General features: G+C 42.7%; 3 protein-coding genes across 9 annotated transcripts; 2 read left to right on the top strand and 1 right to left on the bottom strand.

Moving 5' to 3' along the window:
- Window positions 1-2,248: 2,248 nt before the first annotated feature.
- aldh3b1 (aldehyde dehydrogenase 3 family, member B1) lies at window positions 2,249-10,592 on the top strand. Of its 6 annotated transcripts, none has more exons than XM_061225097.1 (10): window positions 2,249-2,315; window positions 3,987-4,158; window positions 4,370-4,480; window positions 4,801-4,921; window positions 5,007-5,092; window positions 5,250-5,331; window positions 5,517-5,909; window positions 6,699-6,865; window positions 8,635-8,734; window positions 9,473-10,592. In XM_061225097.1, exons 2-10 carry the CDS (start codon window positions 3,994-3,996, stop codon window positions 9,670-9,672), a joined length of 1,425 nt encoding a protein of 474 aa, XP_061081081.1. In that variant the 5' UTR covers window positions 2,249-2,315; window positions 3,987-3,993; the 3' UTR covers window positions 9,673-10,592. The 6 variants fall into 6 exon arrangements, with proteins under 6 accessions (XP_061081081.1, XP_061081082.1, XP_061081085.1 ...); XM_061225098.1 differs by lacking the exon at window positions 2,249-2,315 and adding an exon at window positions 2,322-2,520; XM_061225101.1 differs by lacking the exon at window positions 2,249-2,315 and adding an exon at window positions 3,258-3,379.
- A 1,219-nt stretch (window positions 10,593-11,811) lies between these two features.
- Window positions 11,812-17,333, bottom strand: clpp (caseinolytic mitochondrial matrix peptidase proteolytic subunit). The gene is made up of 7 exons (XM_061223876.1): window positions 17,219-17,333; window positions 16,509-16,610; window positions 16,073-16,144; window positions 15,236-15,332; window positions 14,756-14,943; window positions 13,699-13,804; window positions 11,812-12,503 (listed from the first exon to the last, which is right to left on the bottom strand). Exons 1-7 carry the CDS (start codon window positions 17,228-17,230, stop codon window positions 12,277-12,279), a joined length of 804 nt encoding a protein of 267 aa, XP_061079860.1. The 5' UTR covers window positions 17,231-17,333; the 3' UTR covers window positions 11,812-12,276.
- A 1,268-nt stretch (window positions 17,334-18,601) lies between these two features.
- Window positions 18,602-25,112, top strand: si:dkey-204f11.64 (uncharacterized protein LOC100537752 homolog). Of its 2 annotated transcripts, XR_009705558.1 has the most exons (4): window positions 18,602-18,924; window positions 21,892-22,024; window positions 22,735-22,839; window positions 24,500-25,112. XR_009705558.1 is itself a non-coding variant. In XM_061223877.1 (3 exons), the coding sequence occupies exons 1-2, from the start codon at window positions 18,832-18,834 to the stop codon at window positions 22,015-22,017; spliced, it is 219 nt and encodes a 72-aa protein (XP_061079861.1). In that variant the 5' UTR covers window positions 18,604-18,831; the 3' UTR covers window positions 22,018-22,024; window positions 22,735-25,112. The 2 variants fall into 2 exon arrangements, 1 of the variants encoding a protein (XP_061079861.1); XM_061223877.1 differs by having other exon boundaries at window positions 18,604-18,924; window positions 22,735-25,112.
- The last annotated feature ends 84 nt before the right edge of the window (window positions 25,113-25,196 follow it).

Consider the following 25,196-nt stretch of genomic DNA (forward strand, 5'->3'; position numbering starts at 1 on the left):
CAAGTGCAAAGCGTGAAGGCTAAAAGGAACTGCCCAAGAATCAAAGCACACCGCCCCTCACCTGTAAAATGTGGTGGGGTTGTTATAGTTTGGGCATGTGTGGCTGCCACAGGTGCTGGCTCAATTGCCTTCATTGACAATAAAACTGCTGATCGAAGCAGGTGGGGACCCCTGCTTTCATCTGTCTATCACCCACAACTGTTGATTCAGCATCCTCTGAACATACATACATACAGTACTGTGTAAAAGTCTTAGGCACCTGTATAACATTCTGTACAGACAAGATTCTTTCAAAAATAATTCAATGAAAGGTCCTAAATAAACATACATTTTACATTACTTTTGAGTAATTTGGCAGAATAGTTAAAAACTGAATCAAATCAATATTTTTTGTGACCACCGTTTGACATTAAAACTCCATCACTTCCATCACAGATAGCCAACGCTGTCCTGCAGTTCTATAAGACAATCAGCAAGGAGGTTGTTCCAAGCATGTTGGAGAACTTTCCACAGTTCTTCTGCAGACTTTGGTTGGCTCCTTGCTTCTGATCTCAGACAGCCTTGATCAAGTTTTTATGTAAAAAGTAGTCAATTGCTTAAAGTAATATGATACTTTTTAAAATCACATACACAAATGTCTCTGTAAAATTAAATCTTTTGGAAAATGAATATTTGGAAATCTCAAATGTGTTCTTTTATACTAACAAACGTAAAAAAAAAAAACATGTATAATAAAGTCTATGGTGCCTAAGACTTCTGCTCAGTAGTTTACATACATTAATAAATACATATAAATCTGTGCATAAATACAGTTTCTGATCCTCTAAAATGGGGGCACTATGTATAAAAATGACTGCAATTCCTATATGATTCACCTGATAGATTCATGGTTTCATTTCAAATCCAATCTTCTACAGCACAGAACCAAAAGAACAAACATTGTTTCACTGCAAATGCATGCAGAATATACAGTATGGCAATGCACTGTAGATGAAGAAGTCCATGGCTACATACACACTTGCATATGAATAAATACACCTGTTTAATACCTGGCAGGGCTCCCTTTCCTCCAGAACAGCCTGCATTCTTCATGGCTTGGATTCAACAAAGTGCTGGAAACATTCCTTATGGATTTTGGTCCACACTGTCTCAATAGCATGAGAGATCTTTTGGCCACACAGTCATGCATTGAACCTCCTGTTCCACCTCATCCCAAAGGTACTTTTCTGGATTGAGATCTGGGGACTGTGCAGGCCATTGGAGTAAATTATGTCACTGTCGCGGAACTAGTCTGAAATGAGGTGTGCTTTGTGACGTGGCACATTATCCTGCTGGAAGTTTCCACTTGTGGCCATAAAGGGATGCACATGTCAGCAACAGTGGTTTGATATGCCGTGGCACTCAAATGATGGTCAATTTATATTAAGGGGCCACGTTAAAACGGTGTTTTTGCCCACAGAACTGCTGCTCGCTGGATGTTTTTTACTGCACCGTTCTCTGTAAACTCTGGAGACGGTATAGTGCAATAGTGCATGACAGTCTCTAGCCACCAACAATCCCTGGTAAAAGTCGCTTAGATGCTGCTGGCCCATTCTAATGTTGGTTCGAGCAACAACTAAACTAAACCTCTTCACCATGTCCGCATGCTTTATATTTTGCTGCCACATAATCCACTGTTTGGAGAAGCGGGCTATTTGCGTAAATGAGCAGGTGTACCTTATAAAGTGCTTCTGCCCCAAGGTACTGGTGTCCCAGTATTTTGCTGCAGAGGTTTACACTGCGTGTAGTTCTCAACGCCACTGTTACATTGTATCAAATTGAGGTTTGTGTGTTGGTGACGTCAACTCTCCTGTGAGATTTATTTATCCACGCCTGGTATTAATGCAGAGGGAATCTTGACATGGTCCACCCTCTGTGGCCTAAAATAAAAACTGCGAGTAAAACTCCTAAATTCCCTGATTAAATCCCCACTAGATTCCCTTCACTTTTCCTGGTCCGTTCTGGCCTTACGGTGAACTTATTAACACTTATTAATGAAAAATTGGAAATGATGGATTCAACGTTTCCAACGTTTGTGCCATACGTATACTGCATATATAAAATATGTATACTGGATATGAACGATTACAATTCAAGTCGTCTATTTTACTAATTTCAAAGTACAAGTTAACGTAATGTAACAAACTATTCGCACGTGTGTAACGTAAAACAACGCCTGTACCCGGAAATACCTTTCTTCCTGTTCCAAATGCAGGTGACCACAATTGAAAACGTCCGGAACGGGGAATCAGCCATTTATTTCTGTGCGTGACGAGGTAAGATACTGAAAGTGCCGCTGTTAAACAAACACTGACATCAATTAGCAAACGCCGTGCTGACATCAGGCAATTTAACGAAACTTTACCTGAACGCAAAATAGGTTGTATCCACGGAGATATTGTACCAGAAGATTTTCGGATTTCAGGAGAAACGCATACGCGCCGCTAAAATCTGTTCTTTACACTGACGATGAAGATAAATGTAAGTGGGTTAAATAGTAATGAACTCCTGCAACTTTGCCTCTTATCATTTTCGATGCGACGAAAAGCGCTATCCGATAAGAAAGTGCAGTGACTTGGTCCGTGGTCTGTATGTTTGCTCTAGAATAATTTGTGTCGTTTGACGTTATTTTTCATCCGTTTCAAAGAAGTAGGTTACTGAAAAACTATGCGTTTTTGCTGCTTCAAGTCAGCTAATATTCCGCATTAAATATAATGTTAAATTCTAAATGCTTTAGTAGGTTTTTGTGCTTTGAACCCCGGACCAATGATTGTTAACGTCACATTGCTCGTTATTTTGTGATCCACCCTGTTTTTTCTGTAAAATAAGACGACGCCTTTTGCAAATTATATCCCCATTGACACGGTAACCTCACGACCGTGTACATTTTCAGTGATGGTGACTGACATTTTATACGGTGTAATCAATCAAGGACGTCGCCGCGTTAATTGTGTTTATCTTATGATAAAATATTGCATTGCCCCGTTTCTTGTGCCAACCGTGTCAAATTGGCTGCAAAGTTATTCTTTAAACCAGGGGTCGGCAACCCTGGTCCTGGAGAGCCGCAGGGTGTACTGGCTTTCGTCTCCACCTTAAAATAAGCAACCAATTCAGACCCAAGAAACCAGGTGAGGTGAGTTAACTGTGCAATCAACGGCTTTCATTGATCAATTAATGCCAAGTAACAACGAAAGCCAGCACACCCTGCGGCTCTCCAGGACCAGGGTTGCCGACCCCTGCTTTAAACGGTCATTCTTTACGCCGTTTGCCAATTGCCCACGATCTGAGAAATTACGTGGGTGTTCACCTGTTCGTGATTATGGCGTTTTGTATTTAACAGGTGTGTTGGTCTAATTGCGCAATTACTGGTCACAGCCTGCTGGGACTGGAACGTTTTTGGCCTTTTTGTTCATTTTATCTTATTTTATTTTTTGCGGTACTCGGGCATTTTCAGTACGTAAGTTATAAATAAGGATGTTTTACTATAAGTAGGCTTCCGTTAAGTTATGACAATAACAGGGCTGACTGACCTGTATTCCTGGCATTTTATCTCTCTAATAGTCTAAAGTAAATTAGATTTTCACTCCACCTGTTCCCCTGTTTTTTTGGTTTTGTTTTTTTCCAAAGAGCACCTTACTATTACAAGCCTGTTAACGTATGCATATGAGCACCCACCCTTTAATCCGGTCAATGTAAGATCTTTATTAAATTTCAATTTGAATAAAAATTGATAAGGGGCAATATAGCTTTTTGCATGGCTTAAATAAAGAGGGGAAAAAGGAAAAAAAGATGTTTGCAACAGGGTAATCTTGGCCCCTGTTTAAATGATTGAGGATTCTAGATCAGTCCATGAATGGTTGAAATGGTAAATGGACTGTTTTTATATAGCGCCTTCATCCAAAGTGCTTTACAAGTAATTCCGCTCGTTCTCACACGCCCCAAAAAAGTTGTAAGATGGAGGAGCAGCAGCAGGAGGTCATTACCAGGCTGCAGAGGGCGTTCCGCTCCAGGGTCACGCGCCCGGTGCAGTTTCGCCTGGCTCAACTGGAGGCTCTTCACAGGCTTGTGGCCGAGAGCGAGGATCAGATCGTGGCAGCGCTGCACCAGGACTTGGGCAAGGTAGGTAACTGCCTCACCCTGTGCCACACGTGCCACATAACCCACCTGGGCTGCTCTGAGAAGAAGCTTTCTTTACATACTTATCAGGTTCAGGGTTACGATGCTTAACATTTCTGGGCACCAATGTGGCATATCCAAACACTTCCTGTTTTTTTTTGTTTAAAAATTTTAAGCTCAGTAATGCCCCCCCCCCCCCTCCTTTGTTCTTTAGCCTAAGTTTGAGGCGGTGCTGTCTGATATCGAAATGGTGAATAATGAGATCGTCTTCGCCATAAATAACCTCCAGAGCTGGTTGCAGCCCGAATACGTGGAAAAAAACCTGGTGAGACATCTCTGCATTCTCTATGCACCTTGAGTTTATCCCATAAGCTTTACAATTAACTACAGGTTACAACAGACAGTTTATTTTTCTCTCCCTCTTTCTCACACATACACACACACATACACACACAGACAGACACACACACACACACAAACTGCCCAAACTGCTCTGTCAAGAACATTGCTCATTATCAACTGACTATTCTGGAGACATTCCAACTCTGGTAACTGATGCTAAGGTCCTGGCACATATCTCAATTTGTGTATCTGTTCTTTAGTACAGAATGCATTCCCCTAGACTATTATGTCCCTCTTTCTCAGGCTACAAAGCTGGATGATTGTTTTGTTCGGAGAGAGCCCCTGGGTGTGGTTTTGATTATTGGGGCATGGAATTACCCTATCCAAGTCACCTTGTCGCCCCTGGTTGCGGCAATAGCTGCAGGTAAGCATTTGTGCGGGCGCCATTTTGTGACACCACCTGAATTAATGACCACAAGATTCCAACATGCTGCGCTGTCATTGACCAGGAAACTGTGCAATTCTCAAGCCATCCGAAGTCAGCCAGGCAACAGAGAAGCTTTTGGCCAAGCTCATCCCAAAGTACCTGTCTCAGGTGTGTGTATGTATGTACTCTGCATTCTGTCATTTGGTATGTCCTCAGGTATGCGGCACTGAAACCGGTTTCTGCATCACTTCCTGTATGACCCCTGTAATTAATTTGACCCTCAGGATAGGGCCTCTGAGGTAACAGTGCTTGTTTGCTGTTGCAGGAATGCTACGCTGTGTTGTGCGGGGGAGCTGAGGAAACCAAGAAACTGCTGGAGAATCAATTCGATCACATCTTCTACACAGGTATGAAGAGTTCTTGTGAATCCTCAGTTACAGATTGTTAATTTTGGGTTAACAACCTCATCTCCTCAACCTTCCTGTCCCTTGTTTTATGCATTTTCCTCACCATCCTCTTCTCTCCCTCCTTTACTCTATCCTTCCCTCCCTCCACTCGCCCCCTTCAACGGTTGTCTACCATCCTCCCTCAGGATCCCAGCCAGTAGCTCGTAGTATCCTGCAGGCTGCAGCAGTGCACCTGACCCCGGTCACTCTGGAGCTGGGGGGAAAGTGCCCCTGCCTCATCTACGGGAACCTGGACATCACGGCTGCTGCCAAGCGGCTGGCCTGGTCCAAGTTCTTCAACGTGGGTCAGAGCTGCGTGGCGCCCGACTACGTCCTCTGCACCACCCAGATGCGGGACGACCTGCTCCCCGCCCTGCGGGACGCCCTGGAGGCCTTCTACACCTCGGAGCCCCAGAAGTCCCCCGACATGGGCCGCATCGTGACCGGCCGGCACTGGAAGAGGCTGATCGACATGCTGAAGAAGTCAGCCGGGAAGGTGGTGATCGGGGGCCAGAGCGACGAACAGGAGAGATACATCGGTGAGCATGAAATTACATGCATATACAGTACTGTACAAAAGTTTTAGGCAGGTGTGGGGAAAAAATGCTGTAAAGCAGGGGTCTCCAATCTTATCCTAAAAGGGCCGGCGTGGGTGCAGGTTTTTGTTTTAACCCAGCAGTAACACCTGATTATACTAATGAACTAATCGTGGTCTTTAATGAAGACCTAGATGAGTAGAATCAGCTGTCTTAGTCCTGTGCTAAAACAACAACCTGCACACACACCGGCCCTTTCTGGATAAGATTGGAGACCCCTGCTGTAAAGTAAGGATGTTTTCAAAAATAGAAATAATAAGAAAAAGAATGAATAGTTTATCAATTAACAAAATGCAACGTGAGTGAACAGAAGACAATCTATATTTGGTGTGACCACCCTTTGCCTTCAAACCAGCATCAATTCTTCTTGGTACACTTGCCCAAAGTCAGGGATTTTGTCAGCATATAGTCAGGTATGTGATTAACCAATTCTACCAAACAGGAGCTAATGATCATCAATTTAATGTGTAGGTTTAAACACAAACATTAACTGGAACAGAAACGGTATACAGCCAATGTCATTAAGAACTATCTTCTGCGTCCTGGAAGTGATGGTATGGCCCCCGCAGAGCCTTGATCTCAACATCAAGTCTGTCTGGGATTACATGGAGACAGACGCATTTGAGGCTGCCTAAATCCACAGAAGAACTGTGGCTAGGGTGGGTGATTGCTGTGGAATGGGGAGTCTGTCTAGGGCAGATGTCCTGTACCTTGCCTGGTTGTATTCGACAGCTCCTACGGTGCTGGTGGACGTCCCAGAGGACGATGTGCTTATGGACGGGGAGATCTTCGGACCCATCCTGCCTATCCTCACCATCCAGACCCTGGAAGAGGGGATCGATTTCATGAACCGCAGAGAGAAGCCTCTGGCCCTGTACGTCTTCTCCGACGAGTCAAAGGCAAGCACCCTCCCCTCCTGCACCGGAACGGAGCCATTGGCTCCAGTCACTTTATTTTATGTCATTTAAAAATTAAGAAATGAAACTTAATTTCTTAATTGCCATGTCTCCTTATTTATTCATAAAAGGCAGTGTTGGGTAAAGGCAGGTTGATTGGCCTGCCAGATGTTGAGGGTAAACCCACAGGATTGGCCCTCCTGTTACTGGGGTCGCTGCACCGTTTATGCCCAGAATACGCAGTGGAGTTAAACCACCAATGTGGAGAAAATCCATGCGCAAATCACATTCTGCCCCGAGTGCACCTGGCGGTCGAGCTGCACGTTCACGCCTGTTTTCCGTTCTGGTTCCTCAGTGGTGGCATGACTTCCCCCCCCCCTATTTCGACGCAGACTCAAAACCCACCTTTTCAAACTCTACCTTAGTCCTCCCTCCTGATTTCCCCTACCCCTCCTTTCTGATATCCCTATCCTTGTCTAACCCCCCCCCCCCCCTAAAATAAATAAATAATGCACTTATGACAACTATGTTTAGAACAGCATTTCATGTGTGTTTTGCTAGTTTCTGGATGTGATGCTTTGACTTATGGTAGAACCTATGCACTTGTAAGTCGCTTTGGATTAAAAGCGTCTGCCAAATGACAAAAATGTAAATGTAAAATGAGTGAGGTGTGTGGGGCACAGCACTTGAATTGCATGTCGGTACCGAATTCTGAAATTGCAACAAAAGATGTGTGATCAGGGATAATGTATTGCTTTACACAGTGCAATTGCTGAAATGTTTCTGGAATGCACACCGTTTTCCAAGCTACTTCGGCTAGCCTATTGCATCGTACTTTTTTAATGTCAATATGCACCTGTTCCTTCTGTCAAATAAATGCTAGCTATGGTAGGTATGTTTTCTACAGTAATCACCTTTTTTATTTTTATTTTTTATTTTTTATTTTTAGAAATTGGCCAGAGCAACAAGGGTTAATCTTGATTGGGTGGAATGTTGCATGACCGGACAGTCAGCGAATGAAATGCAGTATGAACAAAACATTTTTATTTGAAACAATACGGGGAACAGCGGGTCACGAGGCTAAAAGGTATGGTGAAGGCCAAAGACAAGGAGAGTTTCCCCTCCCTTAAGTGCGTCCGGCCAGACTTCTAAAAGGAGCACCCTCGAGGTGTAACCAGTCACCCTATAAAGGGAGAGGGAACACTGCAGGGCATCCCCCGGCAGAGCGGGGGACACAGCAGGGCGTAACGGCCACTCCAGCATACCATGTCTTGACTTCCCTTGACCGGGCCTGTGAATGAGGGTGACCGGGCCTGAGAAGGGATTTCCCTCCAGGACCAAGGCTGCGGACCGCCTGGGATAAGATGTGCTCAGAACACGCAAATGGCCAGTCACAGGCCAGTTCGTCTTCAGCCGGCGGACCTGGAAAGGCGTGGCATATTCCAATAGCCGGTGAAATCGCTTACCCTCGAGTGCCCCAAGCCGTTCCTGGCACGCCTGATGCAACTAATGAAGCCCTTGATTAGTTGCATCAGCTGTCTTTGAGGTGGAACACAAGAAATGTGTGGACCCTCAGGTCATGGAAGGAGGTTTGGGAACCACTGCCGTAGTTAGGATTATGCTAACAGTAATCTGAAATGGTCACACAAAAAGCCTACAGTACAAGGGAATGAAAGGGGTGACATTTGCCAGAATATTAGGCTTTTTGTGTGACCATTTCATTATATATATATATATATTTCTTTATTTTATTTTATTTATTTATTTTTCAGGTGGTTCAGACTGTTTTGGAGCACACGAGTAGTGGGGGATTCTGCTCAAATGATGGCATAGTCCACATGGCCCTTCAGGGCCTGCCCTTCGGTGGAGTAGGTGAGCGTGCGTGTGTGCGTCATGTAGGGAACCTCTTTTTGTACATTTGCAAATGAACAGTATCCATGTTTGTCTGCTGACAACTTTAAGGCTCATGGCTTCTGAAATCTGTATGAACCTCCCATCCTGTTCCATCATATCTCTCTCCATCATTCAGTATTACTTCAGTTGGGTTATCCAAGCTGAGCCAAATATCCCAACTGACGTTATCATAACATGTTTTTTATGGAAATGTTATAACTGGCGTTCAGATCTGAGACAAAAAAAAAAAAATCCAAGAAGGACCAAAGTGGACTGATTCCAAAAAAAATAAAATAATAATAATAATAATAAAGTAAAAACGTCCGTTTCCTGTCCAATGGATTCAAGCTTGAGCATAAGATCAGGTCTCTTCTCTGCCCTCTTCTGTCTTTAGTGTGCTCTAACACTTTTTCCTTGGATCATTCCACTTTGGCAGAACAATCTAAGAGACTTCCACAGTTGCTGAGCACCCCTCCTTTTCTTTCTTACCGTTTGCTGTAGTGCATAGATCTAGAGCAGGGATGACCGACCCTGTTCCTGGAGATCCACTGTCCTGAAGGTTTTCGCTTCCATCTGAAGCCGTTGAATGAGGTGTGCCGTGTCAGGGTTCGGAGCGAAAACCTACAGGACGGTAGATCTCCAGGAACAGGGTCGGTGACCACCGATCGAGAGAATGCTCACCGATTTAACCGTACTCCGTGCCTCTCCATGGCGCAGGGACCAGCGGGATGGGCAGCTACCACGGACGCTGGGGCTTCGAGACTTTCAGCCACAGACGGGGGTGCATGATGCGGAGCTGGCTGCTGGAGCCCATCAACGTGCTGCGCTACCCCCCGTACCAGGACCGCAGCCTGGGCTGGCTGCGCTGGGCCACCACCGTCCGGAAGAAAGGGTGGGGGAGCTGCACCGTCATGTGATCACCTCCCGTATCCCAGCATGCACCTCCCCGTAGCCTTCCGCGCTCCCACTATCCGGCTGTAATGAGGTTTCAGGCCACATGCTCTCGCTCACTACGGCAGGAGGATTTCTCATTTAATCCTGAGGGTTAATTGTGCCTGAATATACCGGTTGTTTTTTTTGTTTAGTTTTTTTCCTTTGGGAAGTGGGATTTTTTTTTTTTTTCTCTGATCAATGTAACTGCCAAGTGATTTAACTATTTCCTACCTCTTTGTGTGCAAGGGTCACACAACCAGTTTTTTTAGACCCCTGAATGCTTAGCGTGAAGACTTCCTCAGTCCGTCTGTTCAGTCTGCTGCTACTAAAAGGGCTGTTTCATTGGACGACGCACTCCGCATCTGCCTCTGATTAGCCCTTGCATAGGCTGCACACTGAAGTGTTAAGGGTGAGGAAGATAACTTGCCTGTCAAGCCAGGGGTTTAAATGGTGGAAAACTGTTACACTAGTTTAAAATGCATATCTCTCTTAACCAAACTCCTATGTTTCTGAGTCTCACTGGCACGCCTTGGTGTCTGGACTGCCTTTATGGCTTACAAATCTTTTTACTTGTGGACCACCAAGAAAATACTGAAACGGTTTAAGAGACGAAGGCTCTGAACTTTAATACCGTGTGACAATGCTTTGTAGTGCTGTGTTCGTTACATTGGCCGTGCCAGTCGTAGTTCAGTGTTTGAGCTGCAAATCTCCAGAATGAATGGTGTGTACAGCAGCGCGTCCAGGTCCAGCGAGCTTCACGCCACGCGTCCATACATGGCTGAGTGACACTGCTACCGACGCCAATTCCTACAATAACTCGCGTGTTTGTTACCGCTTTTGCATTTTGTCTTTTGTAAAGAAAATATAATTTTAACTAATAAAAAAAATGTACTATTGATCAATACGTTGGTGTATATCGCTTGCTTTTCTACACACAAATGTGCCTAGAGCCCCAGTAGAATGGCAGATTACTGCTGTGCGGAGTTACTCGTGATCTTGAGTCTCATTCATTTGAACCTCGTTTTCCCTCTGGTTTGGAGTGCCAAATAAAGGTTTGTGCTTTTAGGTCTATAGATGAATCTTGACAGTTTTTGTGTACTTAATTATTATTTTCCGAGTAAGTTTCCAACCAGTCAAATTTGTAATCATTCCAAAAAGCGGTTTGTAGTGTTTCCAGAGATTGTACCCAACAGAGATTGTACCCCCCCACCCCACCACAATTAACATCCACTACATAAAATGAACAGTACTGGTTCTTTCCTTCTTGTGGATGTTGTGCAAGGGCTTCCCACCCAATGATATGAGTAGTCATGGTGATCTATTGCACATGTTCTTCAGTGCAGTGGCCTCCAGTAACCTGCACCATGAGAAATGGTACAAACCAAAAATATGAAACCGTTTTGAAAAATGGGATAATGTACACGTACAACCTCGAACCACAGGCTGCATGACCTTACTTCTTGAGACCTCAAGTACTCATATACCAGCAGAGATGGAGAAACGTCGCACATAACTCGCAGTTTCTTTTAGCTTGAAAGGGTTTGCTGAAACATCAGGCTCGGAACTGGATCATCTCTGAGAAAGGCAAGTTGTTGTGTTAAACATTTTCTTTACATGGTGGATACTCATTTGAAACATTGAAAGCACACATTCATGCAGTCATTTGCTACTTATTTCCCTTTTGTAGTCTGTGTGAGCAACAACATCAGGGATTGCATGATGCAGTCTCCCTGACCCCACTAAGTGCACCATTGGCCAGAGGAGGCGCTCTTATACTGACAGGTGGGGACAACTTACAGCTAAAAGCTTCACAGGATATTTCCCAGACCAATGCATCATCAGTGACACTGTCAGCATTCTATTCTTTTGTTCAGTTTTAAAGCAGGTTCTTTCATAGTTTTTTTTTTTTAACCTCTCAGTTGGCAAACTCAAAGCTTGGCACTCCTATGGACTGGTGTCTTACCAGCAGCTTCCTGGTCTATGTGCATGTCTACCGTTTGTTCTGCACCTGTGATGGCCACTACCCGATCCGGCTGGGAAACGAGCAACTGAATTAAGATGGGGCCATGGTTTCAAACCAGGACCTAACCAACACGCGTGAAAGAAAAATGCCAGAAATCTGATCAGGTGAATCTTTTAATTCCATTTCCCCCATTTAAAGTTAGTCACAAATTGATTACAACTTTGCTGTGGAAATCGATGCACACATGACATATGTGCCCCTTCCTTTCTGTGTGGATCATGGAAGGATGACATATTGCAATATGCAATGCTAGTCATCTGCTAAAAACTGCCTTTGGCTGCTCCTTTACAATCCAAAATGACCAAGTTAGACTTTGAGGGGTACGACAGTTTGCTGGACAGCGTGTAAAAATGCTAACGTAAAAACGAGGGTCGCCGATCCCATTTTGGAACCAACCCTTTGAGCATTGTTGAGCACAAGTATGAAAACGGAATACTAGTGTCAAGTAGATGGTTAAGGTTATGCTCACATCAGACCAATGACAAAAAAAAGGATTTCTCTGAATGACGGAGGCGTTGTTCCCAGACGGTCGTGTCTGCGCCATCGGGAGGCATCTAGGACCGGTTCAGGGTTCGGGCCTGTGGGAAGACGGGGGATTGGCTCTTGGGGATCCCGGTTCAGGGGTCAGGGGGTCAGAGGTGGGAGAGGGGCTGGTGGCCACGGGAGGGTCTTTCTGCACAAGTTCGGGCTCGTCCTGGCCCGCCTGGGGAGGGTGAACCAACACCCGATCGATGATGCCAAAGTCCTGGGCTTCCATGGGGCTCATGTAGCGATCTCGTTCCATTACACCCTCTGGTGAACGGGATAGTGCAGGCAAAAAAACAACTTAATTACAAACTGCCGGACTTGTGCTTCAACACTGATTGATAATGCTTTACAACATGAACAGGCATCAACAAATAGTTGTTAACTAGCAAAACTGTACTGATTAACTTTAGTAGTGCATCACTAATTCATAATAGCCTTGCCAACGAGAACAGATCAAACAGGTGTAGACATTTTTTTTCACAGCTAAAATACCCAACAAATATCAGTGCGCGCAACACACACTATGCAATGCATTTCTAATTCATGCAAGTAGTCCAGTTATCGCCCACCTGATGACAAAATGTCGGAAAGATGACCATGGGCGATGTTTCAAACATAATGTAACCAAGCATTTTAAATTAGGCTGTAATAATAACATAACTTACAACACGTGGGTGAGGAGGAGAGAATATCAGACTTTTAGGCTACTGGCTGTGCCGCAAATGCAGAATAGCCTATACTTACACAGAACTCCCTGAGAGGCTAAAATATATTCAGTACACTGATATTCTCCGTAAACTACATATTGTGTGAAGTCCATAATAATTTTATATTTTCGGAAATGATGGCATTTGTGATGCATTAGCCGCAGCAGAATGGCCAAACAGAAAATAACTCTGTGGGCCATTGCCGTTTTTGCAGGACTGGCTGCAAGAACGAGACAAGCCAGCTGATTGTGACAGTTACAGTAACCTACTGTAAAATTCAACAACATACTGAGGTTTTTCTAAGCTTAAGTTCAAAATGGGAAGGGCCAGCCATACTCTGTTCAGTTGCATGGCACTGAAGTCTGTAAATACAGCGTCAAATTTCTATAAATTGCTTGCCATTATTTTTTGAGCTAACATATTTCCGTTTGCCGATTGTGAGATAGTAAATATTTGTTAATGGTTAACAAATAAATATCCTATGCTTTGCTAATGTACAAATATCCATGCAACTCATACATTAGAAAGATTAAGTCCATTAATGGAAAGATTATTTCATGCCTGATTAATGCATCTGTACATCATTAATTTATGTTGACTACATGCCAATTCATGTAACATTTACATTTCTTATTGTAAAGTGTAGCCCACTACTTTTACATTTGGTTTCCATTTTACCAGCTCTCAGGAACAGTCATGCATTACAAACCACCTCCCTGGTTACATTACAAACAACCTCCCTGCTGAATTACCTATAGTTTCAAGGGGCTGGCCGGTGTGCTTGCTGTAGATGTTGTTTATCTGCCTCTTCAGTTTCAGGATCTCCTCCGCTTGAATAGCGATGTCTGTGGCTTGACCCTGAATGCAATACACAAAGTTTGAACGATTTACCTTTTTTCCCCACAGCTCTTAGCATTGCTAACTGAAGACGCACCTCTTCAAACAGCACCTCTCCCCGTCCCTCCCTACCTCCCTGTGAACCTTAATTGTTGTAATTCTGTGATTTACTTTGTGTATCGGTATTTTTAGTTGTCTAGGTAAGCAGTGTTTGGATAGTTAAGTTTGGTCACTTTTGCTTTGTCGTTTATTTGTTTGTTTAAAATATATATATATATATATATACATATATACAGTGGTGTGAAAAAGTCCGTTTTGGGTTTGGATTTTTTTTCTCCCTTAATAATAAAAACCTTCATTTAAAAACTGCATTTTGTGTTTACTTGTGTTGTCTTTGACTAATATTTAAATTTGTTTGATCTGAAACATTTAAGTGTGACAAACATGCAAAAAAATTAAATTAATAAATCAGGAAGGGGGAAAACACTTCTTCACACCACTGTGTGTGTGTGTGTGTGTGTGTGTGTGTGTGTGTGTGTGTGTGTGTGTGTGTGTGTGTGTGTGTGTGTGTGTGTATATATATATTTATTTATTTCAAATATGCCCTGGTCCTTATCTTTGTTAGCAGGTAGCAGTTGAAATTGTACCTCTCGGGTCTTTCAGCGCACTTATCCCTGGTTATGGGTATGCACTTTGTTGTACGTCGCTCTGGATAAGAGCGTCTGCCCAATGCCATTAATGTAATGTAATGTAAATGTGTCAATAAATACCCTTATTGGCACAAGATGATTCACTAGGAATTCAGAGCCACTATGAGTCACAAATGCATTCATAGCAGACCAGTTATGGGTGATTCTAATCAGTGAATCAGTGCGATTTATGGCAACTTACAACTCAATTTCCTCTCACACCCTCTGTACCCAACGATACAAGCTCTCTCAATCTCAACCCCCCGCCCCCTGGTTTCCTCACCCTGGCCCCCCCGGAGGGCTGGTGGACCATGATCCTGGCGTTGGGCAGGGAGTGCCTCATGCCACTGGTGCCTGCAGCCAGCAGCAGGCTGCCCATGCTGGCCGCCTGGCCCACGCACCAGGTGGAGATGGGATTGAGGATGTACTGCATGGTGTCGTAGATGGCCAAGCCTGCCGTCACCACACCCCCTAGGGCAGCGGGCGAGACAACATTAAGAATGCTCCCACCACAAGGCAGACGTATTGTGCTGATGCACAGAAATTAGCCTACCAATACCATGCTCCCCTCCCCTACGTGCAAAATGTTTATTTGTTATCCACTGCCCCCCATCTTTTTTTTCTTCTTTTTTTTACTTTTTCTTTTTTTAAACTAGATAAATCCAGCTGAAACGTCATTGTCAATGAGGATGTACCAAGATCATTTCATTCCAAAAGATCCAAAATCTTGAGGGTGTTCCACACACTCCTACCCTTGTCTCACCTGGGCTGTTGATGTACATGTGAATCGGTTTATTGTTGCTCTCTGATTGTAGGAAAAGCAGTTGAGCTATAACCAGACTGGCAACAGAGTCATCGATCTGAGAAAAAGAAACAGGAAGCAAAAGAGAGGCAATAGACAAAGACCTTTAAATATCACCTCACCAACCGAAACTCAATCACAGCTGGGTAATACATCGTAAGTAAACCAGAGAGAAACACAGAGAAAAAGCAGCTTCTCCACTTCCTGTTCCACTGCTCTCCACAGGGGTAAAACCAATACTTTACAGACTTTGCAGGGGTCACTAAATTTTACAAAACACAGACACCAACTGCCCACCAATAACTGGGAAAGTGTAGGCCTACATTGCAACAATCCACCCCCAGCTCTCTGGATCCTACACTCCTTCAGCTGCCACTCAAAGGCCTGTGTCACTGATGTATCCTGAATAGGCATGTCTCCGCTGCATAAATCGGCAGGAGGACCACCAGATCTGCATCACACCCAGGGGCACCAGCCGGGAGTTTGGGCCCCATGACAAGACCTCACATTGGACCCCAGGAAATCCTACATTCTAATATTTTTGAGGACCCAGGGCTACCAGATTTTCCAATTATGTGTGCATGCCCAGGACAAGTAATTGATGGGTGAAATTTACCGTTAGCTGTTAGTTTGTAATTAAGTTACTTGTCAGTGGTCCCCTGGTCTGATGTCAGTTCAGCCAGGGCCCTTTAAATCATCCTAACCCCCACTTTGGAATTCTTGTCTATGGTACATTGTTTAAAAACATTTTTGAAGCAATCGCTCCGTTATATGCCATAGATACAAAAACAGACTTACTGGTCCCATTACACAAATGATCCTTTCCCTTAGCAACCTGGAGTATATGTCATACGCTCTCTCCCCCCGGCCCTGGAAACAGAGAAAGAGAAAAAGCTCACGCGAATACACGTTCATACAATACGGAATAGGCTGCTGTGGAATTCTGCGAAACAATTTTGACTATGAAACGGCATATTCTCAGTAACTGCTGTGGTAGTAGAACATGCTCTCAGCCCTAATAAGCAAAACTCACTGGATCGAACAATACCAGCAGTCTCCTGCGCATTTAAATGGATAGGCTTTCTTTCTACTGGAAATGCTGTCAAGCAATCATTCAAATAGACATTTTTAAATATTAATACATCAATATTTCAACATAAAATGTGAATAATAGCCAATTTGTTAAACTGTAAAACATTACAGACCTGAATAGGATCCGTTCAGCACCACTTACCGTCTGTTCTACAACTATGGGGATCAGGGGGCTTCGCCATGGCGCGCTGAGGTGCACGGACCGTGTTCCCTTCAGCACCGATACCCCACACTGTAACACCCGCTGAAAAACACAACGAGAAGGTCAGGAGTAAGCAGCGGTATGAATCGGGGACATGCCGTGGTGGGGAGTATTGTAATTATTCTCCTTAGAATAATAGCACACCAACTGACACGACATCCTATGTTTTCAGTACAAGTCCAATAAGGGTTCAAGTACGAACGTTACATCACGTCAATTGGTGGACCCCACGCCATTGTACATGTATTAGGAAAACCCTACGGCTTTACCCAAGCCGGATAGACGTTTTGACAACTACACTTCTTCGACTGCTACATTTTAAGCAGCGTATAAAAACTATAGATTCACTAGTAAATACATAAAGAACAACAGTGAATTAATTAGAAAGCAACTGTTAGTCGCTTATGACAAACGACTGTCTTGCAAGGTGAAGCATGCTAGTTAAAGGATTCGCCTACGTTACACAAGCATAGCTGTTTAACTAAACTGTTACGAAAAACAAGTACGCACATCACTGTGATAAAGTATTCGAACAGTATGTTCTCCACTTATTTTACCAGTTAGCGATCTATGGGATTTAGAAGATATTTTGAAACTTAAGGCGCCTTGGGTTTTTGTATATGAAAGACAAGGTTGTCAGTAATACTCACTCGTATAAGCATTGCAAATCTATCTGAACGGCGGCAGGATCACCTTTAACCTCATATCACCCGGAATTTATCGTCATGACCTTCCGAAATGCATTCAAAGACAGAGGATGGGTTAACAAGATACACGTGTTGTACTTAAACTCAATAGAGACCGGTGTCCGGAAAATGTTGTGAGATTGTAATCTTTCAAATATTATGCATTAGTGTGTCTGATAAATTCCTCAGTTTTGACGGGCAAATCATATCATGTAAAATGATGACGTTTGAGCCCACCATAAACCGCAGAGGAGCGGACAGAAAATGCTGCGACTTGCTAATCTCATTGGTTGTTCAAAAATCTTCATTGTCATGTGACAAGTTGACGCAAGCCAAATACAATTTTCTTTTCTGTACACTAGATGGGAGGAGTGCGCCAACCGCATATGAATCATGGACTCGGATTCGTAGTAAGTCGATGTGCTTTCATCATCGACTTATTCGTTTTAATTGAATTGATATACTTACTTGTGTATACCATGCGTGTAAGATTTCCCATAATCATATCATAAAGTCGACATTTGACTGAAATGGTTTTTTTTGTCGATGGTAAAAGATTATGCTACATCTAAACAGTGCCCCAAACAAGAATCTATTTAGGAATGCAATGCATAAAACCTCGTGACATTTTCACAGGGTTCCTATAAATAGACAAATAAATGAAATAGAAAGCCACATGATCCGGCTAAATGAAAGGCGCGAGGTGATGGTTAAATTATAACCCAAGACTCACACTTGAGCAGACAGCGGGGTCTCAAACATTAACTGGATGTGTGGTCTTGAATGAAGAATGGGAATATATTACCAAGGTAGCCTATATGCTGTATCCCATAGCTTAATTATCAAGGTGGAATCAGATTGACGCGCAGTATATGGGTTGCTTATATTCACTGTCACGGAATTGGAATTGGGAGTCGATTTCCACCACTTCCGGCAATGTTACAACATTTCCACTGAATCTTGTCTTTAAGCCTTTACTGTAACTTTTGCAACGACAGCCAGAACAAGACTTGACCCATTTTAAGCCAAATACATAATACCACCTGGAGTCCAGTGTAGGTGTAACCAAATATGGCTTTAGAATTTTAAGCAAACACACCCTTAAATATGACTGTATCTACAGAACCAGTTGGCTACAGGCAATTATAATATTGTGCATTAACTGGCATGAATAACTGTTGAAGTTCTACGTTTGCATTGCGTTCTACCCTGATTAAGCAATGTAATAAGGTATTCTCTGATTTTACTTAGCATTGGGGTTTTCTATTTTCAAAGTGCACCTGTTCCTTTGATAGGGATTTGGCCGAGCTGGGGCAAGGAGGCGTCTTCAAATTGCAGCGAATTGCCTAACTCTTCTCAAAATCCTGATTCGTGAATATATTCATATTACCGTCTGCGAGTAATGTGGTGGAAAATGTGACTTATCTGCCAGTATCCAATTAAAAGAAGTTGTTTCGGAAAAGTGAATGCTGCTGTCTTTTCGGGTAGGGAAAGAAAGGGGGAGTGCGTGAGTCACTGCGAGTCCCACGGAAACTTTGGTTATCAGTGCACGGAGTGACACTTTTCCCTTCGCCGACATGTCCAACAACAGCGCGATTAACAGTAACCTAGTAATCGCACAAAAAGCCGTTAAACAGCTGCGCCTTGAAGCAAGTGTCCGCAGAATCAAGGTAAAAAAACTTTAGCTTGGAAAACACTGGAAAATATGTTGGAACAGGGTGTGACTGTTGCGGACTTGCCTGATACGTCCATTTGTAAGCAGCCCATGGCGAACAAGTATAGCCTAATCTTATCTTTACTGTCGTCATAATTTAGCGAAATCTAAAGATTTGAGTAGCCAAAATGGTTTCTTGTGTGTTTCATTTGCTTCCCTGTGTCAACTAGTTTTCACTGGGACTTGTTATGGCATTGTATAATCGCTGCACAGAACTGCGCTTCAGATGGCTTACTTGAATGGCGCACACAATGACATTTGTAGAATGATGTTGTTGTTGTGTAGTTGGCTACTTTCCTCGTATTCGCGATGTGCATTACTCGTTTTAGCTATGTGACTTGGTACGGTATTCGAACACTTGGCAACAAAAGTTAAAGAATTCTGTGGAAACTTTGTTTGGCCTAACATTTTTATCCAAAAGAAGGCTAAATGCTTGGTGAGTACATTTGTACCTGTATGACAGTGACAGTAGCCTAATGTGGCAGTATTTTGGGTGTCATGCGCTATATATGTGTGTGTATAGGATATATATATATATATATATATATATATATATATATATATATATATATATATATATATCCTATACACACACTATATATATATCCTATACACACAAAAATGACGTTACTAGCTATTGCTGTCACTGTATATAATGCTGTCATTGTGTATTATGTTTGCGTGCCGTTGTGGTTGGGGATGTACTTTAATCCCTTTCTCTGTGTATTTTCCTGGTAGGTAGGCTACTGGTCTACTGTAAACCACGGCTGTTTCCGCGCGACAGCAAACAGTAGGGCTCTTTGTTGATTGTGTAGTTTGTAGACTATGTGACAGTGGCCGATTGTAGCCTGGGTATTTCCCCCTAAACTGCGGAGGAAATCCAGATTAAAGAACGTCGAATAGGCTACCCACCAAAGTGTAGCCAGGAGTAATTTCTGGGATGTATGTACTAAACGACCATCATATAGAGCTTTGTGGTTGAAACGAGAAGTAGCGATGGCATAACGTTGGCCTTTGTAATCTGCGTTAACATGAATGAGGAAACATTACGTGGTGCGCTTTGCCTTGATTTGGTTATATTTGCATCCGCATCCACGTTACAGTAAAGCGTGATATTGTTGTTTTTTTCTTGATCAAACAGCGTTGTTTGGAAGTGCGACCGTTCAATGTCGTTAAACTCGCAATGGCTTTGTAGATTTAGCTTTCAAGGACTGGAAACTTGTTATCTTGAGAGCTTATTGTATCCCAGATCTGGCATATACTCTGCTTGTAATCTGTGTATCACTAACATGTGACAAGATCCTTTTTAATTCAATATTTAGTGCTACACTGACGTAGAATGAGTTGGATGCAGCATTATATGTGATCGTCAAATAGATGCATTAAAACTGTTTCAAATATGTAGTATAGTGATTAGGAGTCTGGATTTGTATGGCATATGTTGCAGGTTTGATTCCCAGCTGGGGTACTGTACCACGGAGATTGTAGACAACTTAACCAGGCCTGCTTCAGTGAGAATATATATATATAGATAAGTAGATTGTATATAAAATGATCATTTTGATCCAGGTGTGCCAAGTTGTAGGGATTCCTATGGCACACAGAGACTTTTGGGGCTGAAGATATCCTCTTGGGGAAACATCATTTTACCAGAGTCTGTTAGAAAAGCAGGCATCAGAGAGCAGATAATGACTGTGAAAGTATGGTGCGAAAGTGGCATTTTAAATGTAAATTAAATTTCAGAGTTCAGCAGATACCCTCATCTGGCGCAATTTACACTGATTACTTTCCTTTTTTACATCCAGTCCATGTATATAGTTGGATATTTCATTAGAGCAATTGAAGCTAAGTGCCTTGCTCGAGGTTAAAAGAGTAGCATCCCAGATGGGAATCAGACCCACAACCTTTGAGTTAGAAGCCCAGTTTGCTCATCTTTATGCTACACTGCCACCTAATTAGTATTAAAATTACAATTGGTATGTTTAGACACTAGCCTCCAAGGCACTAAGAGATTAGAAATAACTGGACCAAAACACATTTCATTTTGCCTTTTGCGAATGCTTAAATAAAGTTTCCTTCTGATTCTAATGTCATCAGCTTTCTACTTTTATAACTGGTGAAAGTATAAAAGGCCAGTAGCCCAATATGTGGTTTTGAATTTTTTGTGCATTTCACTTGTTAGTTTTTAGCACTGTAAATATAATTTGAGGCTGCTTCTTACTTCAGTCAAAATTAGATTTTCACGTTTTTATTTAATATTTAATGTAATTTAACCTTTATTTATACAGGGCAAGTTGACCGAGCACACATTTACAGCAACGCCCTGTTAAAGCCCCCATTCCCCCCGGTAGACTAACCTGCATGTCTTTGGGTATCCAAATACCCAAAGGAAGTGAGGAGGCCGAGCACGGAAATAAAAAAAATGACTGTGGACATTTGTGCTGTGTACTCTATAAAACATGCCTACGCAGTGAGACTGAGGAGGCTTGCACATATGTTGCAGATGTGTGTTGAGTAAAGCCATATGTGTTTCCAGATCTCAGCAGGGAGGCTATTTCAATCTGTGGCTTGTCCCTTCTCATCGAACACACACGTTGAAACTGAACACAACTCTACACTGTACTCATACTGAACACAACTCAACACTATACTGAGACTGAACGCAACTCAACTCTGTACTCATACTGAACACAACTCAACACTGTTCTGAGACTGAACGCAACTCAACTCTGTACTCATACTGAACACCACTGAACACTGTACTCATACTGAACACAACTCAACACTACTCATGCTGAACACAACTCAACACTGTACTCATGCTGAACACAACTCAACACTGTACTGAGACTGAAGGGAGGAGCCACATAGATGCGGTCAGCATCTCCACCTCACCGTCTGTGTTTAAATGTGTGTTTTAAAGGTGTCCCAAGCCGCGGCAGATCTGAAGACCTACTGTCTGCAGAACGCACACAAGGACCCGCTGCTAATGGGGGTTCCTTCTAGTGATAATCCCTTCCGGCCGCCAAAATCCTGCTCCCTCTTCTGACATGCAGGTGATGGTATAACTTCTGTGCTGAAGTCTCCCTCTCCCATACGGGTCCATCCGTATGTTCAGCACGAAGACACCAATTTCTGTTTTAATGTGCATAATCGGATTCCTGAACACAACGTTCCATTTTTATGACGAGATCATAAGCAACTGCAGTGTCTTAGAAATGTTTGTATCCTGTAAATCTTTGATCTTTGCAAACATGTTGAACTTTACTCTGCCATATCTTATGAATGCTGTATTAAGCAGTTATGTTGTACTGAAAGAAAGTGCTACCTTATGCATGCTTTTCAAAGGACATTTACAGCCCAGCTAAAAGTGAAGTTTGACGAAACAGTTGTTGAACTCGTCTTTATGTCTTCTCCTTATCCACTCTTGCCGTTAGCTTCATGTTTTCTTTCACAAGTTAGGTTTTCTTTAGGCTGTCCTAGTAGAAATTAGTGCACACACTCAGCCTAATTCTGCTTCTGAAAAAATACATCTCATTGCTTTTTCAGTAGTACGTTTCTTAAATGGCAACTCCATGAAGAGATACACTGCGATGAAAATGTAATCCCTGTTAACAGTAGAATGCATTTCACAGATGTTTCACCTTGTGGCAGTTGTGTAATGAAGCCATGCATCTCTGTGGCACCCAGGCTGCCGCAGAGCCCCTTTCTCCCTGGTTACCACGTGCAGCGCACTGATGCTGGCTCTCTGCTTCTCTTTCGGCAGGTGAAGCTGGTGGAACCCTGGGAGACCCAGGGCTCAAAGCCTTTTCCCTTCCTGTCCCAACTCCTCTTCTGTCCCTGTGGGCCTGTCGCTCTCCTCCCCTTCAAGGTGTTTCCCTAGTGGAACCCGTCTCTCCACAACGTGCCCGAAAGTCCCTGGACTTCGCAGTGATCCCCTCACAAATTAGCACTCCTGACCCCTGACAGAAAAAAAAAAAAAAAAGAAAAAAAATATTATGAAATATATAGTGTCACAATGGATTATAGTATATTCTAAGTAATTGCAAATTCTTTAGGAGAATAAGTCTATCTTTTGCGCACAGTATTTTACAGACCCCTGACACTTGTTTTTGTTTCCTGTGCACTGTACTGTATTTTTCATGGGTCAGCACCATGTACAAACTGACCTGACCAGTAGTCGGCTTTTTCCCTTGGTCAGTGATGAAAACCGGAAGCTGTTACGAGGAAACCTAAAATGTCACCTTGCTCTGTTTGGAGCATAAGACCAGGTTCTTGTCAATGAAATATCAAAGTTGTACGCTTAATACGCAATACCCCATTGTTTCTTTTCTAACATAATCTTTGGCGTAATCCAAAATTGTCGAGATGAATGCAGCTTGTTCTCATGTCAAACAAACTTGAGCACCTCCATGAACGAGTGAATGATTATATCAGAGGGCACAGTAGCCCGGTGTGGACCCTATTATTTTATTTTCTTCAAATCTTTGCTGTTACACATATAAACTTTCAGATGACAAACATTATTTGTATGAAGAACACCATTTTCCATTGCTAATTAAAAATACGCATTTAACGGCAAAATACTCTGAGAAGCAGAAATGACAACCAAATAATGAAGGAGACCATTAAGCTCACGCTAATGAGAATTAGCAAGCTGTACACATCCTCCAAAAAACTTGAGTTAAAACTGATGTGCAATAAGATTTCTTAGACGATATAAACCACATTAAAAAATTTTCTTGCAGCTCATAAAAGTGGCATCTATGATAAATGACACCCAAGCCACTCAGCAGTGAAGATACTATCCTGCTATTTAACTATAAATTATGATTTAATTTAATTTTACTTCTTTCGATTAGACAGGAGAAGTAACAGAGGACATGGATGAGTTCTCACAGCGACAGAACGGTACGAAATCCACCTGAGCTGGAAATGTTCTTTGCTCGATAAGCAATTTGAAGCGCAAAAAAATGAAATAAAAACAATAAGCACGTATTTGTCTGAAGAGCTGCACTTTCTGCCTCCCCGCATTCACTGTGGTGGGACACAGGAAGCTACATTACAGGCGCCCGAGGTTTCAGCTGCACAGCGCATACCGAACGCAGATGGCCACCATGTGGGTACCTCGCTTAGAAGCTAGACATGCTGCATACCGTACAGTACATACCATAATGCGCATGCACGAGACTGTGTGGGCTTCTCACACTGAACGCCATCTCACCCATGAATGACACTGCGGTACTTACCATAGAAATTCAGAGATTATCCACAACATGCTGTAGGAGAACATGCCTGAGAATGCATACTATAAATGGTTGGAGACAACAGTTATCTGTGCCTGTACCTGCTTGTTGGGAATTTAGGTCGTTTGAAAGATTTTAACAGCCTGCTCTTACTTTGTTTTACCGTGAGTATCAGTGCTTTGTCCTGTCCCTCTAATGTCCCATTGCCTCCGGTTCCATAATTACTCAGGTGTCAATGAGTCCAGTTCTACTTTACAGTTTTTTTTTTGTTTTTTTCATTTTTAGTTTTGGTTCGTCATCAATCCTAAGCGCTGTTCAGGCCCTTTGAGGAGTCTCACACCTTCCCTCTTCTGTACACAAGCTTCCATCTACAACAGGATGTTGTCAATGTGTTTGCATACTGTCATGTGCCAATATTTGTATTACTTGAGAAATAATGAAAGGTTTTTGGTAAATATGTACAAGTATATATATTTTTTGTCCATGTACGGAAGATATTTAAGCAAATTCTATCCTTCTTTAATTATATTGGTTATACCTGGAGGTGTGGACAAAAACAGTGTGTAGTTACATGCCAGCAGTTAACCTTAAAGAAAATTATGGGATGTTGAAGGAGGAGAGGAAACCTGAAGCAAAACAGCAGATGGACTATGGCTCTGAAAATACTCTAAATCTTGCTGTCTACTACATTTATGATTTTTAAAATGTCCATGATGTTTTATAATCAGCCCTGTGTGTAAAAAGATTTCACACCCAAATGTTACCTTTATAAATGATGTAACACTGTTATTCTCCTGTGCCTTAACTCAAGTTTTTGTTATTGCCTGTATTGTAGATGTTAACATCTAGACGTTGCAGTTCAGTTGTGGCAATTATTAAAACCATTGTTGTTTCATGACTGAGGTACTGTCTGTGTCCATCATTACCATTGCTCGCACTATATTTGAACGATTTAATAAATATTGATTCTATTATATATTGG

The sequence above is a fragment of the Conger conger genome, chromosome 16 (genome assembly GCF_963514075.1).
Source record: "Conger conger chromosome 16, fConCon1.1, whole genome shotgun sequence".
Classification (NCBI taxonomy): domain Eukaryota; kingdom Metazoa; phylum Chordata; class Actinopteri; order Anguilliformes; family Congridae; genus Conger; species Conger conger.